Here is a 20,475-nt window from a genome sequence, read left to right as displayed (position 1 = left end):
TAATTATTTGGCCTACAATAGTAAAAATCATTTTTTAAAAATTTTTTTTTATTCACCATACCTACCTTAAAGGGTGATACAGCGAGCATCCTTTTGAGATCTGATAAAAAGAAAAAAGTCGCTGGGGGCCAGATCTGGGGAATACGGTGGGTGGTGAAGCAATTCGTAGCCTAATTCGCGAAGTTTTTGCCATTGTTTTGACTGATTTGTGGCACGGTGCGTTGTCTTCATGAAACAAAACTTTTTTTTTTCTTCAAAGTGGCCGTTTTTTAGCGATTTTGTCCTTTAAACGCTCCAATAACTTGATATAGTAGTCGCTGTTAATGGTCTTTCCTTTCTCAACTCCTTGCGAATCTCCAAAAACTGACGACATAAACTTGCCAGCTGATTGTTGCGTTTTTCCTCGCTTTGGAGCAGGTTAATCGCGTCCAGTCCACTCAGATGATTGTCTATTTGACTTTGGAGTGTAGTGATGAAGTCTCATCTCAAAAACGCTAGAATTTCGCTCAAACAGCTCCAAACACTGCTCCGAATCATCAACTCGTTGTTGTTTGTGGTCAAATGTGAGCTCGCGCGGCACCCATTTTGTACAGAGCTTTCTCATACCCAAATATTCGTGAACGATATGTCCAACACGTTCCTTGGATATCTTTATTGTGTCAGCTATCTCGATCAACTTTATGGTTTGGTTGTTTTTGATAATTTTGTGGATTTTTTTAACGTTTTCCTCTGTAACCACTTCTTTTGGGCGTCCATTGTGTTCACCGTCTTCAGTGCTCATTTCACCACGTTTAAATTTAGCATACCAATATTTTATAGTTGATTTTGGAGGAGATATAGTTGGATATTGTCCGAGTGATGTCAAATTTTGACAGATCTCGTTTCAAGGTTAATACAAAAAAAAAATGGATTTGAATTTACAAGCGCCCTCTATGTGTTAGGCCAGACAATTATCAGCCGACCTATTATAGTGACGAAAGAATTTCGCCAAGGGAGGGGCCTTCCCGTGTCTTCTATCAACCAAACGTTTTGCATAATCGGTAACTTGTTTAAACGTGTGTAGATATCCACATTTTATGTTTTGCTGAATGTCTGGTAGACTTTTTAAGCAATAATGAATCATGTTGGAGCTTAAGAAGGTATTTTTACCTTTTTTTCTTACTGTCACATCATTAAGAAAATTTATGAAATGTTTCTGCGAGACAGTTTCTAGTTACGAAACATCCTTCAGAGGCTTATAATAAGTCCTGATCACCTTACCCTCCGGAATTGCCCTTTTATTTATATAACGAACCGTGCATTTTCCATAAATACTCCTAAATACATGCAATCCCTCGACTTAATAAACCGTCCTTACACATTATTCCCAGTTTCTGTTTATTGCAGCTTCAGTTAACAAACCTTAAAGTGTCTTTAAACTTCCGATCGCCTTCTCTATAAACCCTTCCACTAAACAGCACCGTAACGAAGGTAATCAAATGAAGCAAAATTTCTACCAATCGAACTGGAAACTATTTCCAATCGTATGGATTGTGCGGAACGAGAAGCGTATCCCTGTCCCAGCGACGATTGCCAGATGCACCTTTTGGCAGTGAATGTACATTCCATTTCCTGCCCGGAACATTCAGAAACATTCAGCAAACAGTTTGTAATTGTAAACGATACCACTTTGGAAAGTTGGTCGTAGTTTTCACCAGACATGAACTCTATTCACCATCCGCCAGCCATGGCGAGTGGCAGCGGAGCTGAGCATGAATGCTTGCTGTGCCACAAAAATTGCCAATCTCTGTGTCACTCTTCACAAATGTCGCTCAAACGCTCAAACGAACTAAACCTCTGGTTGGAAAAAGTCTGCAAGAGGAAAAATAAAATGTAGTTAAGAGTATGAAAAGAATTTCCCCCAAGCAATCAGGTACCACACAGTTCAACTACGCAGGGAAAGAAAACTCGTATAAGAATCCTGGCTGTCATCGGGTCACTGGTGCGCGTTGCAAAGCACCGTAGGTGTCGCATACCTCTGCACAGATAGCGGGTTAAAAGTTGAACTATTGTGCGGGTGCGAGTGATTCAATGCCAAACCGTAGGACCGAGTTGGGAACTTTACTTTTCCGCCACACAATATAGTTGGGAGTTCTGCCATGTTCGGGTAGAATCCATCCCACGCAAAAGGCTTATTTTTTCGGCGTGATACTTCAACAACCAATCTGTGATAGATCGAACGATGTCTGTGTCTCACTGTACTTCCTTTTCGTTTATTTTTTTTTGTTGTGCTCAAAGCTCGTCTAAAAAGAAATACTTCGTTTAGGTCGTTCGGTGAATGTTTACATATCGCTCAGGCTAGCTGAGACCAGCGTGTGATAAAGCGAACTGTGCATATCTACCATCTGTGGAGTGTGTGTCTGTGCCGTGTTATTGTCGAAGGTGTTGGAAAGTTGACAACAGCATTATCAGTTGTGTCCTGTGTTTGTGCATGTGTCCTGAGAGGACAAACGGCAACCCCGAAAAGTCACGTGGTGGTGCTTGGAACTCTAGGAAAATCCTTCCATAATCCAACCGGTAGTTGGTCGTGAAATATTGTGGTCTAAAAGAGTGCTGTCGGAGGTTTTGTGTAAAGCTGGTGCGAAGAGCTTGTGATAGCGTGTTGGTGTGAAAGTTTGTGCTTGTCCTTTTTTGCCCATATGCATGTGGTGCATCGGAGTGCATTGCGCGTGGCTCGTTGCTTTCTGCTGCCAGTGGAGTTCGTGATCGTGGAGTAGATAGAGTAGGTGACACAGCTATAAAGCAAGCGAGAGAGAGAGAGAGAGAGTGAGCAAGAGTGGTAGAATCGTGTTGAAAAGAGTTAAGAGTCGGTTCGTGTCCAAACGCACAAAAGGGTAGCTTTTGGTGAGCGTCCTGTGGCAGTGTTGCCAAGAAATTGCTGCTGTAGAATCTTCGAAGTTACGTGTTTCCGGTGACGTTGGCACCTTAAAGTCGCACGACCATCCATCCACCATCGGGATCTACCAGCGAGGGAAAATTCTCAACGCGCATTCCATCCCCCACCCTTTGTCTCTGTAGTTTCCTGTCTCTGCACCCTACCAACATCCCGCGAGTCCTTCCAAAACGCATCGAGCTTCTATATCCCCGCGTACGGCCGGCGGTGGAGTTAGTGCGGTATAAAGAAAGGTAGTAGTATTGTTGCTTCCGCTTCCACCGCTGGTGCTAGTGTTTCTCCTATTGCTTTTGTTACTCTTTCAACTGGCCCGCCGGCAGGAGGAGGAAGAACGGGAACGGGAGCGGACCGCGGCAGCCGCTGCCCATCACTGCCGCCGGGACCATCCATCACACCACCACCACCACCACCAACATCTTCATCGCCATCAGCATCACAACCACTGTCCCGCCCTCACAGGCTCCCCCTCCGCTACGGCATCCCTATCGCTTGCGTCATCGCCCACCACACCTTCCACGCCCAGCTCACCGCTCGCGCTCACGGGTGGCGAGCCGGCGAAGCAGCACCGTACCGCCGGGCTGCTTCGGACTGCGCGCGACAGCTTCATAGGGCGGAGCAGACAGCGAAACGTACCGGTGGCCGCTACTACTGCTGGTGGTAGTGGTGACGGTAACGATCATCCGCGAGGAAGCGGCAGCACAACAACACCACCCACCGTCACCTCGCCGTTGCTCGCGAAAGCCAAGGAAAGGTGCAAACTGTTCAGTATGCAGCGCCAACAGTACCAACACTGCCACTCACAGTCCATCGAGATGGACGTTTACGATACGGAAGGTGGGTAAAAAGCGTGTGGGCAAGAGGTTTAATTGCGGGTCAATCATACTGGCAATGGAGACGTTTTCCGGGGTGATTTGGAGGAATAGATTGGGTGATTTTAGACGATCATTTAAGATGAACAAGATTTAAAGTATATTTTTGAATTCTGATAGGCAGTTTGTTTCAACTTGCATGGCTTGAATACTTCGATTTATGTGTTAACCCTTTGTAATACGTCCCTATTGACAAAATCCCCCCTAATAGTACTGTTTGCATTGACAAAATCCCTTCAAAGTATTATTAAGGGAGTTATTTCATTTGGCGTCGGAGTTCTTCCACTTACATTCATACTAACGTGTGATGGATGTGTTTCCGAATTGCCTACAATTTGGCGCGAACAATCAACATCCTGCCATTTCAAAATTGATACTTCTAAGTTGATGAAAAAGCGGCTTTTGCGTCAAGTCTTTGCTCTAAAAATAGATTTTAGCTTTCACTCGCCCTACGTCATTGGATGCCTGCATTTATTCCCTGAAGAATTATCTCACTTCTACCCAAATCCAGTAATCGCTTGGGGGATCAATTTGAGAAGCTTTCGAAAGAAGCACTTAAATTGTCAGTTTGGAAAGAAAATTTGGTGTATAAATCTTTTGTGTGTTCGACTTAGATTTAAAAAAAATTAGATGCATTATTGAATTGTCATTCTATACAACTATAAGAATGAATAATTATATGTTTGTTCTTGCTTTGGAGATCACGCAGTGCTGATCGAGACAAGTAACATTAATGTTAACATTTTTACACTTTTTTCTTGTTTAATATCTATACATTAGTATGGAAATGGTAAAAAAGAGCAGCTTTTTGCATAGAACTTTTGTGGTTTCTCAATCGTTTACGAAACATTTCGAGGCCGTTGTCATATTATTTTATATGTCTTTTTCTGACTGTTAAGAACGTGAACAATGGGTGTGTTTTTATTTTGCAAGTAACTTTTATTTATTCATGTGTGACGCAGTCTGAGTTTATTTATTGAAATTATTTTAAAACTCTTTTGATTGAACTAATAGTGCTTCTAGCGCCTTTCCTTTTTCAAAGGCCCTGTGCGGCTCTCGGTCGGGATCCTAGGGCGTTCCATTGATCGCCTACCGGCCGAGTTCTTTAGAAATAGTTCTTAGTAGCCAATAAAATTAATTATAACTCTAAACAAAGTTGCAACGCTAATGAAGAAATACTACTCGGGACAGGAAATTGCTCAACCTTACTAGCTTTGACGCTTTCATCGCAACAGCCATTCAAGAAATTTCCTGGTATCGTTCCATCACACTGCTCATCTGTTGGCACAGCTTAGCACAGTCGATTATCGTGTTATCTGGGTCGTCGGTGACGTCGTCGGCTTGCCCTGCTACCGTAAGTCTAATCATTGATCCGTGCACTTTACATCCATCTTGTCTCGCAAACTTACCGAGCACAAGCAAAGCCAGTCCGACACCGAGGATTGGCAATACAAGCTACAGCTGTTCCCTATGGATGGGTGCTCTCGGGCGTGCCATGGATGCAGTTTAAATCGGTCGAGGCAGCCCAGCCGAATGAATCGTTGCCGTCTGGTATGGAAGAATAGTTGGAAAAAGTGTTGAAAGTTTTCGGTTCACTGAATGCAACAGAAATGCTCTGGGAGGCTAATAAACTTTTGTTTTTAATACACCATCATCGGAAATTTGCATTCAATTCGATTCTTCTTCTCGGCTTTCAAGTTCTGCCTTCGGATGGCTTGCCAGACTTACTGATACCACCGTAGTTGGATAGTTAGAGCTCATTATCTAGTTGGTAGCTGCTGCTAACTGTATCTACAGGGCGTAGCCTTGAATTAGATAGATATTTCGAGAGAATCCAACTAATGTACTTGTAATACAAATAGCAGCCATTTAGGCGTAGAAAACAAAATTTTAATTTACCTTACACCACGATTATGAATTGAAATTATCAATCTCTCGACACTGCAACCTTTACCATCCTTACGGTTTCCATTAGAGTCGATCTTTAAGTATTTTCAATATTTAACGCAATTCAAGCATCAAATATTGACGCTAGACACATAAAACAAAAATAAACACCTTCCTACCTTCAGCCGCAGTCAATCTTGTCTAGTGAAATTTTCAGCCAACAAGATCCCTACCACCATTGATAAGGATAAACTGCTTCCTTCCAATAATAGCTAATGGAGCCTATGTTACGCTTTCCGGTTAATCTCATACACTATTTCGCCTCGGTGGATGTCACTCGGACGGCGTACTCCAGCAGCTAGGCGTTGGCCCGGTGCTTGTCACCCAACCAGGGCGTACGTTACCGGATGGACTAAAATATCCCTTTCCCGGCTTCCACCCTTGTGCTGTTAAATTTCCTGTAAACATGCCGTCATACATCCATTATGCAGATTCAAATTGCACTCACACGGCGCGTCATATGACTTGTACCAGCCGCCGTTGCATCCGGTCACCGGCAGAACCGGGGACGGTAGTCGGATTGAAACGCATCCGGCATCCTGGGAACATGCCCTCTAGCGCGAGGTACGAGCCTTTCGGTCACCTTTTTCGTACGAAAGCATGTCGGTGAATATGGTAAACATGTTTCTGCTGCCACCCGAAGCCCGAACCCACGTCACGTCAATCTGTTATTTATAGCGAATCAAGTGCATCGCTCCATCGCGATGGATTCGTGCTGTTTGCGATACGAAACTCCTGCCCCCCTTCATTTGATGCACTGGCGTGTGTATGCGTGTGTGTGTTGGTGTGTCGGGTGTAGTGCCCTTTACTCTAAACTTTTTGTTGAGAAGGATGGGTTGGTGGTGGGAAGAGCAGAGGGAGTTTGCAAGGTGGGCCTTTTCCTGTGAGATGATGCTCTTCCTGCTCGCGTTGGTCAAACAACCCAGACATGTGCCTTTTTTGTGCCGGCCGTACATTACCCTGCTGTACTTGCTTCCCCTCCTTTCTCCCTCTCTCTCTCTCTCTCTCTCTCTCTCTCTCTCTCTATCCCATCTGAAGTTCATATCCACAGTGTGGGGTTCATTTTAATGTTGCCTTTTCTGCCGATTTCTACCACACATTTTCATAATCTTGTGTCTAGGTCAGGGTGAGCATCAACAGCGACCCCGTACCGAGAAGATCTCCCCCGTTTGTGCACTTAAGCGGTTCCACAGCACAAAAGCATTCACATTAGCTACCAAAACCCGAACCCGGAACCCTTACCGAGGGTTCCGAGGGTTTTTGCTTGTACCGTGCAGATGTGATTATGCTCAGTGCGCTGAAAACAGATTTAAATGAACAGCAAAATAAACATCGAAAAACGCCCGGCGTTCCGCTCTTCACTAATATACAGCGAAAAGCCGTTTTCCAAGCAAAAGTTTTTTCTATATTTTAAATTAATAAAACGGCTTCTCCGTTTATGTTTGAAGAAAAATAACTGTAGGACGTGAATCAGTCGCTAGGTCGATTGTAGGCAGTAGGTTGTTGGTTCATCTAACATCATGTCTAATCAATCGATTATCAGGCCTGGGCATGTAATTTGGAATACTAATTTTGCAATCGCTACATTCGCTTGGTCGCGATAACATGAGATTGGTCGATAATTTGCCCCAAATGAACTGTCAATAACACACAGGTGAATAAAGTGGGTAGGCCCCGGATTATGATTGCAATCTCGTGCAGATAAATATGCTTAATTATGATTCAAACTGTCAGCAAAACACACTTTGCTCTTAGCTTATAATTGGGATGTTGTTCATGGCTTTTACATGGAGTGGATGCTTTTATCTTATTATCCTGTTGCTGAATATTAAGTACATTGGATGCTGATTTTCGATATGCAGTGTTATGTTGTAAAAGAGAGAAAGAGAGAGTGTGTATGTAAATGAGCGTCGTTTTGTAAATGCGTATTGAATGATTTTAAGAGTTGCTTTTTATTTTATTTTATTTATTTATTTTATGAATTTATCCTTGCGACCAAACAATACTACCAGCAACACGGCTAGGCTATTCTATCAGAAAAAAGCAATAATACTTTTTAAAACGGAAAAAATCCTCCTGCCAATCATAAAACGTACAAAACATTGTATAAAAATAATTTTTAATTGCAATTGATTAAATGTGAACCATGGGAGCAGCGGTCATATTAATTTTTCTACTGTGCAACAGTAATTTTCAAACCAATTTACCTCGGGCTGGAAGCACATGAAGCACATGGGCTTCATAAAGGTCAATTGAATTATGTTCCAAAGCCCTCCTCTCCCATCCGCCCTTTCCTTTATTCATCATCAATATATCCCAAGCGGAAGGAAAATGTGAAAATTCAATCTAAACTATAATTGTTTGGTGGAGCGCGATTATTTGGTTGTTTTTCTCCCCATTTAGCTGTATTTTTTCTCTCTCTCTCTCTTTCTCTTTCTATCAATCTATCTTTCTCTTGCAATACCGTTTCATTACCACGCCAATTAAACCGTTCCGTAATTTAATTATTCAACCTTTTTTTTCTGTATGCATTGTCTCTCCTTTCGAAACACGTAGGACGATGACCTTTGGATAAGTTTGGAAAAGAAAGTGTTGTTATGGTTTGTGACTTTCAGTGCTAAAATCCTCACTTTTTTGCACTTCGCAAAACGAACGAGCGTGTCGCAAACAAACCCCTTCATTTGCCTGGCGTCATTCACACGGTTCGACGCTCATGTGGGCTTTGATTAGGGCGAGTGAGTGATTGCGGTGACGAACAATGAATGCTACCGCAGCCCTTATAAATTTCATCCCATCGACGTGGCGTTTGACACTGTAGTAATCGAAATGTCAGCAGCAGAAGCGTCGGAATTCATCGGAACTTAGCACAAACAAGTTTGTTTTTTATGTTTTTCGCTTCATCTGGCGTGTTGTTTGCTGTTGAAGGGATGGTTTCAAGGATAACTCTTATTTTGTTTATGATAATATTAACGATATGTTCTACGCGAAATCCTAGCAAGTAAATTAATTTTGAAATCGTTTTTCTTATCTATTTCTTTGCAGGTAAGAAACATGCTCAAAATACTAGCTCTAAATAGTTGGCATAGGCTGGGTAAGTTATTTTTGTATTAGAAATTAAGCCCACGACAGTAAATAATTTCCAATAGAATGAAATTCCATCATTCATCATTGAACGATGTTTCCTTAAAAATATTGGTCGTACATTTTGCATAACTTTAGGCATCTTCATTTTGTTTTTCTGAGTCCTACTTAATGGCGACGGATTTATTCACTGGCAGAAATTCATAACTTATGATTACAGCTCCAATTTTATTTCATATTCAACCACGGTTGTTAAGCATCCTAGCGGACATTTATTCGCCCAAACGACTTTACCTCACTAAATTAAATTCCTCCAGTTTGAGCGATTGTCAACGTAACAGAACGAATGATTTCCACCGTAAACAAACTACTATACTGCCTGGGTAATGCGGGCCAACTTCCGCAAATGCTCGACACACCAAGCCGGGCAAACCACGAGAAGCCTAACAATTGGCCCCGGGAAGTATTTTCATTATCTGCATAATTGCACAGTCAGTCGTATGGGGGATTGCACAGTCAGTGTTGTGTTGGTAGCGGTTAGCAGCAGCAAGCTGGCAGGGCAAGGAATGTCGTTTTACAGCGCTTTACATGTGCACCGCGCGTGTGTGCGTGTGTGCAAATTAGAGAAGCCACAGCAGAAAACGAATGCCAGGCTAATGCGAATAGTTTTGAACCAGCTTAAATGGATCATAATTCTCGATCCTTCACGGTGGAGGATTTAATGGTGGTTTTATGCTGCGATGTCAGTGGTAAGCTTCTTCTTTGCAGCTGACACTTGGTACCACCATACACATGCAGAGTAAAGTTTTGTTCACGCTGGGTTTCTTTTTATGCATTGGAATTATTCCAACTGTAGCTTTGGAAAGAAAATTAAATTTTTGATTGACTTGCGGGAATTTTGTATCGTTTTGTCTCTGTAGCTGTAAATCTGCACAACCGAATCGTTGTGAGAGTGTAATCCGAAATTAAGCTGACATGAAAAGTATGGAAGCGTTGGAAAATTTAATTTAAAAGGCTAAAAATCACAAGTCATTCTCCGGCAGTGAAATAGCTGTTTTAAATAAAATTCTTTTCAAGCACTTCTCGCCGGTTCATTCACCTGGAAGCCGGCCAGTAATTAAGGCTTGTTTGTAACACTTTGTAGCCCGGAAAATTATACCCCGTGTTTTATTCATTATCATTTTAATGAACCAAACACTGTTTGTTGGTTTAAGCGGAAAATAACGTATCCTGCCCCATACTCAGGGCGTTGTTTTGCGTGCCTAATTTGAATAATTAAATGTAAAATCAAGTGTCCATGCTGATTGTAAATTATGCAAAGTGATGATACTAGAAAAATTAAAATATTCCCTCCCGGCGTATCGTCGTGGACGTACACATGTGGGCCAGTTTAAAGCTCCACTTAAAACGGCCACCATACGGGCTGGCTTAAATTGCCGTTTGGTCGACCGTCGTTTTTGGTGGACCAGTGCTTTAAATTGGTACGTTGGTATGGTCATCCATTTACAAAGCATTTTATGCCCAACATTTACGACAATCGTAAGAGGCGCCATTTGATTGCTCACCTGCTGGTGCAGGGTTTTTTTTTATACGGTGCCATGGGGCAGTTTCTGGAAATTAATTACGAAGCTCCTAACGATATCTCTGTTGAATGTTTCTTTCACGAACATTGTGTACCTTCCCTTTTGCTTCCTTTCGCTGGCCGTGTTTCGTGTTTGTGTGTGTAGCGAGTATGAAACGTTTTGTTTAGTAGGTCACTTACTGCCCTCTAGTTGTATTATCCTTTCATTCCTTCTCTGGAGGGTTCGTATTTTTTACCCCCATTCAGGCTGTAGTAATAGCTAGCTCCTCCTAGAATCGGTACAGTAATGCCACCATTCTGCTTCGGCTGGCCTCATTCAAGATCGTTAGTAGCCGGGCACAGCCGCCAGTTCATTATTTAGTTCGCGTTTCTACTTCGTTGTACGGCTGTAAAGGCACCCTGGAGGAATAAGTCAAAATGGTGAGGTGTGGCGTCTTCAGTGTGTGTATAGTTTCTCGCAAGTTTCTCCAATCACGGCCAAAGCAACGTGAAAAGAATAAAAAATGGGAAGAAGAATGTGACATGGTTTCCCTCTTGGTAGTCGCTCGTAATGATAGCATCTCACGCAAATCGACAAGTTTAATCTAATACCTTGTCCTGCTTGTCCTTTTGGTAGCTACTATTGGATGGCAAAGAGTTTTGCACACTTCCGAACTTTTTGTTTGGTTTTTTTGTCAATAAAACACTGGTAAATGGTTTGTTGTTCATGAAACACCATGCGTCTCCATAAAACTTTTTGATAAATGACAATGCGCCTCCATTTTAAAGTAAATATTTGCATTGACTTTGATGTGTTTTCTATTTATTTATGCTGAGTAAGCGAACTTACAATGTGCTGCTCCACAATAGTCAAATAATTATTTTTCGCAGTTAAAAATTATTCTGAATTTTATTTTCCTAATTTATGTTAAAAACGTTACAATAATCAAAATTAATTCCTAAAAACAATATATTTTATTCAAGTTGCACAACTCGTGCCTCATCAGTGTCATTGTCAATTGCTCTATTCATCACACACACTCAGACCAAACCGAACCGATCGTGCATAATCTTCTCGCGGGCTTAAGAAAGCATCCGTAAGTACCGTACCGTTGTACTCTTTATCGTCTCGACCTTTTTGCATCATTCATTACGCGGGGTTTCCTCGGTTAAAAATTCATTCTCAAGTTCATCCACGTATGTATGCTCCCCGCCGATTGTGTCTGTGTCAGTGTGCAGTTAGTAGCAGCTGCTATCGTTCTGTTTTCACTTGCCTACGACCTGACCCACCACATGGTTCCGTTTCGCAGGATGCAACAACGTTTGCTCTCTTTCGTTCCTTATAGAGGAAGCGTTGGTGTAAGGCTTTATCCTTCTCATCAGTTTAATGGCCTCTCTCAAGTTCAAAGTCTCTTCTCATAAAGCTTACTTTACAAACACACCGATACACAACTTATCTCACGCATATCTCATGCTCACCACGTTCAATGTTGCTCTGTGTGTTATTATCACACGAAACCTCGGTCAATGTGTATCGCTCGTTCACTCCCCACAAACACAACCAGGCCTTCGAGTCGTTCCATTTTCCGATGATGTTCCATTTTGCTCTCCAGCCAAGTCTCGTGTGAAGGAGAAGGTGATTGTACAAAAAAGCGCGCTTTTCACCCGCGTTAGAAGAAACTCCAGGTAGCAGCAGTGTGGCCAGTGGACTTGCGCACTACACTCTCCATTAAAATCGTTCCAAAAACCTCCCGGTTTTGACACTTGGAGGAGGACAGCTGCATGGGTTCGTATCCGGGTTGCGCTTGGTTGCGCGTACCGGAAATGCCTTCGTCCAGCCACAACCGGGAGCCGCGTGTCCTTTTCGCAAAGCCTTAAGCTCTCATCGGGGATTGATCCTTGTTTATTGTCTCATGTTTTGTAATCCGTGCTGGTATTATTGCTGCATGCCAATCTTCTGCTCTGCAAAGCAATCGTCGTGATGTTTTTGGGTTAAGTTTGAGCACGTTGGAAAGCCTTCGCCCTCGACCCAGTGATTGATTGAAGGAAAGGATTAGCCAAAATATAACCGTTAACTGAGCCGTTCTATTTTCGTTTTCATCATAAGTAGGGTGAGCATTTACTCACCATAAAAATGGTGAAAAAGGAAAGGTTCCATTTGTTATCTTTTTTTGTCCGATCTACAAGAGTACGTTAAAGGGATTTGTGTTTCCTTTTAAACAGTCTGCAGTCGTTTTCATTATCACAACAACTGAGAGCTCTTTCTTATCTGCCCATTAAAAATGTCTATCCAATTAAAGTGCTCCTAACGATGCGGTTTCATGTCCGTAACCCTTCGCTAACGAATCAGACCGTGTGGATGCTTTACGGTTCTAGTCGTCAAGTAATTATCCACTCATTCCTCAGTACTAAGTCTATGTGAACACGTTACGATGCGTTCATTTATATTCGCAATGTCAAAGGTGATAAGAAAAAGAAATCCAGTTGAAATACAACTAAATAACAATACACCACAGCATCTGTAGCTTTATTTTTTATTTGTGCACCGATGACCTTCAATGATGAAGCAGGTTGTGCTATTTGCTCGCCATTCCCCATCCCGTTCCACTCAACGACAGGGTGTGTAAGTTTTCCCATGCCCTAGTCCCACGGTTCTAAAGCACGGTGGAACAGAACAGAACCGACATTGTAGGAGCATCCGAACCCTGCAAAACCGAAAGCCGATTGTGCACATTTGTCGGGCTTCGGGAATGTGTTCCTCGTTCTTAGGTGGAGGGGAAATTCTATGACAGCGAGCAGTTGCTCCCCTTACTCGGCATACAACTCGAGCTAGGGGAAAATGGTATAATTTTTCCATGCTCTTTGTATTGAGCAAATAAGGAAGGGATAATTGAAAGAGAGAAAATACTTGAACCTCCGTTGTTGTACTCTTGCTCGTTTGTATGGGTTTGACCTTATTTTTCGTATTAGCTCGCTCAGCAACTTTTGATAATGGCACACCGAACCTTCAGTGGGACCAGTAGTATTGGATACAGAACATTTATCCTGGGGATGTTTTGCAGCCTCCGATGCATTGGTTGGGTTTCGCATTGATGTTTTTGAGTAGTTGAAAACTTTTTCAAATGTTTTAATATTTATTTCATGATTTTAGTCCATCAAAGTTGAAATTCGGGCTTACCTTGTTAAGCTTGAGACTATTTTTTGCTATTAAGTAAAAAATATTTTCTTATCTGAAACCTCAAAAAAAAAAATCAAGAATGACATATGACTTCTTTTTCCGGCACCAATGTGTACCGTAATCTCCCAATACTTCAGATTCCGTGTGCCGGGACACGTTTACCACTGTAAACAGATCGAAGACAGCGAAAGCCAAAGCGTCAACCCAAAAACCCATCATCGTGGTGTCATCGTCGTTTGTGCGAAGTTGCCCAAACTCCGGGGAACAGCATACATCGCCGTCACCGATTGCGTTGACCTGGGTGCAAAAACAGCATTAACATGTTCTCCACACAGCTTAAGTCTGTTCTGTTTTTCTTGTTTTTTTCTTCTCTTCTGCTACCTTTGCTCTTGTGTTGGTGACCGAGAGGAAATCGATCTCAACAGTGTTGGGCTGCTCCCGCTAAGAGAGCTTCCACGTTAAGTCTTTTTTTTCTGAGGGAGTTTGCAAAATATCACTCTCGGCAGCTCTGGTGCGGCTGCTGGTGAAGAAGATTCACTCAGCACCCGATGTGGACGAACTTGCAGGTTAATGGAGACGCCTGGTGATGGTGGAGACGCCCGGTACCGTACACTGCTCAACGTGATAGAAATGTTCCACTTCTACAACAAAAGAGCACACTCCACATGGCGCAGCGGATGTTGCTGATGAGGTGAGAAGCTCTATCCCCAGGCAAACGGGGTGATACACACACGCACACAGCGCTATCTACGCTTTACAAACACATCCATCCACATGCCTGGCCTGCCGGAAAGCGGAACAGCTCGATATCTAGGATACAGGATTGCCTTGTTTTTGCCCTGGTGCTCCCTTTCTTGCGGCCTGTTTTTGGTACATGCCCACTATCTCGCTTTATCGTGCGCACTGGCAGTTATCGCACACTGTCGTGTCTGTAGCCCTTGTGTTGTCCTAGTCGTTGTGTGCTCAGCGCCCCAAACGGATGCTGTGGATGCTGCCGATTTTGCTGTTGTGCTAGTCTCTGCCCTACTGCTGTCGGTCGGTAGGCTTCTGGGGAACCGCATCAGTCCAGATCTGCTCAGTTGGAGCACTGACGTCACCATCGCAGGGTCCGCTAGTACTGTCGGCTGGTGCTTAGAGGTGCCTGATAGGCCTGTGTGTCCCGTAAGGTGGTTCCGTGTGGTGACAACTTCCTTTGGTGTGGAAGCTGAGAACGTTCCCGTGCGTGTTTGCGTGCGTGCCTGCGTGTCTGTGTGTATGGTTCTGTAAGCTCTCACTGTACGTGTGTCCGTGTGCTGTGTTCCCACACCCAGGTTGGAAGCTTGTGATGTGATGTGTTTGTGTGTTTTTGTTATCTCTCAGTGAACTACGTAGTAAACAGATTAATCAGAAATTTATGATAGAAAACTTCGAGCAAAAGTTTATCATATGGAAGAGTTTATTGTAAAACCAGGCTCAAAAAGGGTCACCAACTTCAGATGAGATGTACGTGACCTCGCCTATATCTGAAAGGTTCAGTCGGAAAGCAGCTTTGCCCGATTAAAAAGAAAACAGTCAAGAACACTTCCGCTCTTAACTAGCTTCATCCTCTGCCCCGAGATGTCCCGAGCTAGTGAGCATATTTCCGTATGTAAAAATAGTGCTGCCCAAGTTCATTCACCACAGTGTTTGTGTGAAGCTGTCAAACGATCCGTCACGCGATACATTACCATGTCATACACTCTCTATGGAGCGTTCCATCGATTGACAGTTCATAAGAAATATTCGTTTTTTTTTTGTTGTTGTTGTCGTTGGTTTCGTCACGTTGTCCATCTCGCACTCCTCAATGGTGGTGAATTTCCCATTACTTGAAGTGTGCAGTGAACCGTTCACGTATCACCAAACAGCCGACATTCTTCGCGCGGATGTTTACTTGACACAGATTTGCAGCTGTGGATGCGGTTTCTATTCAGCATTTGTGAAGAGAAAAACACACTCGGTGAATCATTGGAAATGGATGAAAAAACAGGGCACACACACACACACATACACCTAGATGTGTGCCTGTGTGTGTGTCTGCGTGTGTGAGTGTTCGAGTCAGGTTAAGTAGTGCCGAGTGCCGTAAAGTGAAGGATCCATTTCGATAACAGGATACAGCTGATGCTTGGGATTTTCCGAGGCTGATGTAATGCTGATGCCGTACCGAATCAAAAACCCAGCTCTTCAATTACTTAACCTCACTTCACTGTTCAAGATGAGCTTTTTCGTCCTAAATTATCATACAAATATTTTTCCCAAAACAAAAAAATGGAAACCCGGACCGTAAGAATGTGAAAGGTTGTAAATAGAGGGAATATTTATGGGAAAATGTACTCAGTTATGGACTGTGCTCACACTTGAATGTGACCGTGTATGAGGTTGTCGATCTATCGCTCTCTCCTTCTCTTTCATCCTTGTGAGCTTCGAGCGCTTGTGTGTGTGTGTGAGCGAAACAGTGTGACCGATGGAGCTAGTAATGGGGTGCACAAATACCATAAAAACGTGACTCCCAGCTCTCTTGCGTCTCGTTGCCGCTCTGGGATGAGCGGTGGCTCTCAGCATCCAACCATGCTCACACCCACACCGTCACAGCTGGTGGAAGAACCCATCCCCAACCGGGGTCTTACCGCCTTGAAGCTCTGTTTTTACTGCGTTTTCCTTTTACGAACGCCTTCTGCACAGCCCATGTGACGCGGAGCACGTAGATGCTTTTAGCAGTAAAACTCTTAACTCTCTGGCGCAGGATGCTGGTGATGGAAGCTTTTTTTTCTTCTTCTTCAATCTCACGCTCGCTCTGTATACACGTTACGCCGCTGTCTTGCTTCGAAGCATTTTTTTGTCATCGCTCTCACGTGCTACTTGCTCTCGCACACGTTCCGCAAGCGTTACTGGATGCGAATGCGTAACGCGTGTAACGTTCCTTCGACTGATAGTAGCTAAAGGATGACCTCTCCTTGCCGTAGGATCAGTTTCACCAGGTTTTTTAATGGATGCAAAACCCTACCAATAGAAAAACATTCTGACAGCTGTCATTTAGAAGTACGTGTAGGGAAAATGACGGTACGTTTACCAAGCAGAGTACACTTTCAGCACGAGTGATGAAAGCGTACAAGGCAACCATTTTTTGTTATTGAGATTGACAAGATTGTTTGTGCAGACAAAATCACATTCCTATGTCGTGCTTTTTATTTTGTTTTGTGTCAAGATAAAATAACAAAGGAAGAACAACTCGTGTAACGAACTGCACGAGACACACCCATACGGTTGCGCAATTAGTACGGAAGGCGCAGGATTAGTGACTGGAAAGAGGGCATAGAAATGTCATTTGTAAAGAGATTCTAGTGGGTTTTTGAATTCATATGTTGTCCTTTTCATACTTTTTTTTTATTATATTACATGTACATTTACTGTACTTATTTTGTTGTTTTTTAACACTGTTTGGCACCTTTTTATTGATTTTTTTAGCTTCTTATTAACATTTTTAAATTTTCTTTTCTTTTATTATTTAATATAATTAAAAAAATATAATAATTTTTGAATTATTTTGTTTTATTTTCGTTATTTAATTTTTATTTATATAAGAAAAAGTTTTGAGATTTTTTTAATATTAGCTCTCTCTCGCTCTTTTGGCTGAACGACCTACTAGATCATGACAGCCATCTAATGGCTTAGGAGAACTATTATTACCACGGAGTTAGATAGTCAGGAAGTTGAACCCCAGCCCTGTCGTGTAAAGACCAATATCGTTATCGTTTGTACAACTTGTACGTTGAATTCTAGTTCTTGTAAATTCCTATAGGATATTCAAACAGTTAAAGTACTATTTTCCATTCTTCCGTTTACCTTAAAAGTTTTTATTTTTATAAGTTTTATGATGCATGTTGCACTTATTGAACTTGTTTTTATTTTGGGATTTTGGCAAAGTTGAGTAATTTTTACTTATTTATTTAACGTTCGACATTTTTCACCGTTTTGTCAAAAGCCAAGTAAATTTATTACGTTTTTAACATTTTTACTTTTTATCGTATTAATTCCTACACAATGAATGTTATGTTCGAAAGTTATAAAATTTATATTTTTCTTTCATGATTATCTGCCTTCAACTGCGTGCTATTACCAAACGAGCATTTCAAGTTATTAATCAACAAATGGATAAAGTTGTGTACCCTTACACGAAGTCAATTTAAAACTTTTTGTGTTATCGTTTTTTTCCCCCAAAAGCAGCTCAACCCACCATTGGCTAAAAGAAACACATTCAAATACAACCTCGTACTATAATGTGGTAAATAATGGGCATAAATGTTAGACGAGTTGCTGCTGCTCCTACACACACAAAAACACACACACACACACACATTGGCCGAATAGAATTTCTCCATTCCTGTTGCACGAACGGTGCTGGCTTTTTGCTCGAAACACATAAATTTGAGACTTTCGCACCCACAATTTATCTCTCGGTAAAATTGTGATCGGTTTAAATTTATTTCACGTTTCACACGTACCACCGTCACACACACATACCAGCCGTTATAGCTGGTCTGGTTCACCTCTACCGTTGACGTTTAAATTTGTCACATGCGCCAGGTTACGCTTCAGCAGCAATCCAATTACCACTTCAATATTTTATCAGCCAAAGACTTGGCGACCGAACGGCCAGGTCGGACGGTTGGTAGGTTGTGATGGGCACGGAAGCAGAGGCGGGTGCATCCGAAGCTCCGTCCCTCCATTCGCTCCACCACTTGACGAAGTGGTGAAAGATTTTGCGACACGACGAATCACATTATCGCAGCAGAGAATTGAGTTTTTGCAAACATTTTTGCGCGTGTAATGATATCTTCGTGCTCTCCTAGGGCAAAGTGAATCATCTTGCGACAGCTTTCTGTACCTCATCCCAACCGTTCATCAGCAGTTTTTCTTCCAAAAACTATTCCTAACCTATACTTTGGCGATGTGGCTTTGAGCGAAGCTGGGGAGAATCATCGCAAAAAGGTGAAACGATGTGAGTGACGATGTCAACGATAGATCAAGTTCGGTTGAGAGGATGGGGGGGAGGGGGGGGGGGGAATTTGATTTGAATTTCAATTTTCACGATCACACAATCAACGAAATCGAGCACCACTCGACGTCATCCGCTCGGACTGAGACTGATGCTGGGGATAGGACGAGCCGGTCTTTCACGCTACGAAAGTGTGGCTGGAAGTAGTCTGTCCTTTCTACCTCTGTAAATGATACAGTCGTAGAGTCGTCTGGAGTAATGCCAGCGCCCCTCCTGAGACTGCTGGACATCTTTCCACTTTTGCTCCAGCTGCAAACGTAGCAACACGAATGTTATCATCATCCTGATTATTTTGCCGTACACACATTCGTAGAAGGGTACAATTATTGGCGCCTGTATCTTGTTACACAAAAGCAGCCAAACACACAGAAAACCCGAGGAGAAGACAAAAAAAAAACATCCAAACAGGAAACAGTTTCTGGATACTCCCAAATGTCTGGCGAATAGGATTTTTTTTTTTCCAGTTTTATCTCTTGCTTTTTCACCAACTTTGGGAGTACTTTTTCGCGCCGGAACACTTTGTAACGTGCAGTTTTGATCCCCAGCGCATACACATGGCAACGTCGATGTGGACGAGATGTCGCCGTTGTGTCGCTTTTTTTTTGTTGGTTGAGGTTGTGTCCAAAGTGTGGCCGACCCAGTTGTGTGGTACGAATGGTAAAAATTTGCATACTACACGGCGCTGGACTCGTGTCGTCCAAACGAGTTGACGAGGGAACGAGGATCTGTCTGGATGGGACTGATGAAAACGAACGGGGTGAAACGTTAGAACGGAAGCGGAGCATGTTTTGCATCCAGCTGAGTGGAACGAATATTTGGCTGTGTTTTTTCTTCTCTTTCTGTGCTGACTGGACACCATGGAGACAATATATCTATATCTGGTTGATGATAGTGGTACGTTTATATTTTTTGTTTTTTTTTCTGTAGCATATTACGACTCAGAAAAAAAAACAATTCATCCCAAATTGTGGTGTTCATCCCCGAACTGTGGGAGTACTTTATACAAATTTGTTCAGCATCTCCGAACCTCTCGTACGAACCTTTGGCAGTACGCAGAAAAAGACTTTCTTTATGATGAAAATTGTTTCGATTGAGTTGCAAAATTCAACTCCCATCAGGAAAATTCTGCACAGCTTTTCCACCCCACCCATCAAGAAACGGATACATTGCAGCTTCTTATCTATGCGAAAAGCGTCTGCTCAATTTTCAAATTATCCTACTCGCCGCAAGAACCTCCCGACGGATGGCGGCCACCGGCTGTGGATGCTGGTCATCAGAAGAATTTAATCGAATTCTGCTACCATCCAAACCAAATGGACGATTTGTAGCAAAAACCACCCCATTACCTGCAGCACTTTTCTCTTATCCACCTCCTCTTCGTAGTCTTTCTTTTTTTTTGTTTTGCACACTCATCAGTGCCTTGGAGAGTTTCCCATCCAGGAATGGAACAAAGAGTGCAAAAAAAAAAAATCCTGCTCATTTTGTGCATCCAATTTTCAAACCAAAACCCCGAACAGCCACCATCATCATCATCATCCACATCATCCCCGTAGAAAAACTCATCGAAAATCGGTTTTGAACTCGATCCAAAAATAAAACTAGACCTGCCCAGGTTCCCCGAGTTCCGAGAGTTCCCATCGAAACGGAAGGTGTGACCTGCCCATTCAGGCAGAGGATTCTGCACACCTGGTCCGGGGGAAGTTGCGGAAATGTTTGTCGATTGTTCCCTTTCAGCAAACCAACCAGCACAAAAAAAAAAACCCTTTGTGCCTTTCTTCTCATCCTACCGGGCAGATGGGCCACCATTGGAGTGGATGCGATGAAAAATCGACTATC

The 20,475-nt window shown here is 42.7% G+C and overlaps 2 protein-coding genes across 3 annotated transcripts in view; both read left to right on the top strand.

Moving 5' to 3' along the window:
* LOC126567823 (solute carrier family 12 member 4) overlaps window positions 1-20,475 on the top strand; it is a 486,521-nt gene that overhangs the window by 33,765 nt on the left and 432,281 nt on the right. Inside the window, exon 1 of one of the 2 annotated variants that reach the window (XM_050224135.1) lies at window positions 3,628-3,766. The exons of the other annotated variant lie outside the window; for it this stretch is intronic. Within the exon in view, the coding sequence (XP_050080092.1) occupies window positions 3,700-3,766 (67 nt within the window). The 5' untranslated portion in view covers window positions 3,628-3,699. Of the gene's footprint in view, window positions 1-3,627; window positions 3,767-20,475 lie in introns of those variants that run through there. 2 annotated transcript variants of the gene reach the window in all.
* LOC126568590 (probable prefoldin subunit 6) overlaps window positions 1-20,475 on the top strand; it is a 263,741-nt gene that overhangs the window by 154,570 nt on the left and 88,696 nt on the right. The gene's annotated exons all lie outside the window — the stretch shown is intronic.

This window comes from Anopheles maculipalpis, chromosome 2RL (assembly GCF_943734695.1).
Source record: "Anopheles maculipalpis chromosome 2RL, idAnoMacuDA_375_x, whole genome shotgun sequence".
In the NCBI taxonomy this organism is placed as follows: domain Eukaryota; kingdom Metazoa; phylum Arthropoda; class Insecta; order Diptera; family Culicidae; genus Anopheles; species Anopheles maculipalpis.
This window is presented reverse-complemented; position numbering and strand designations above follow the sequence as displayed.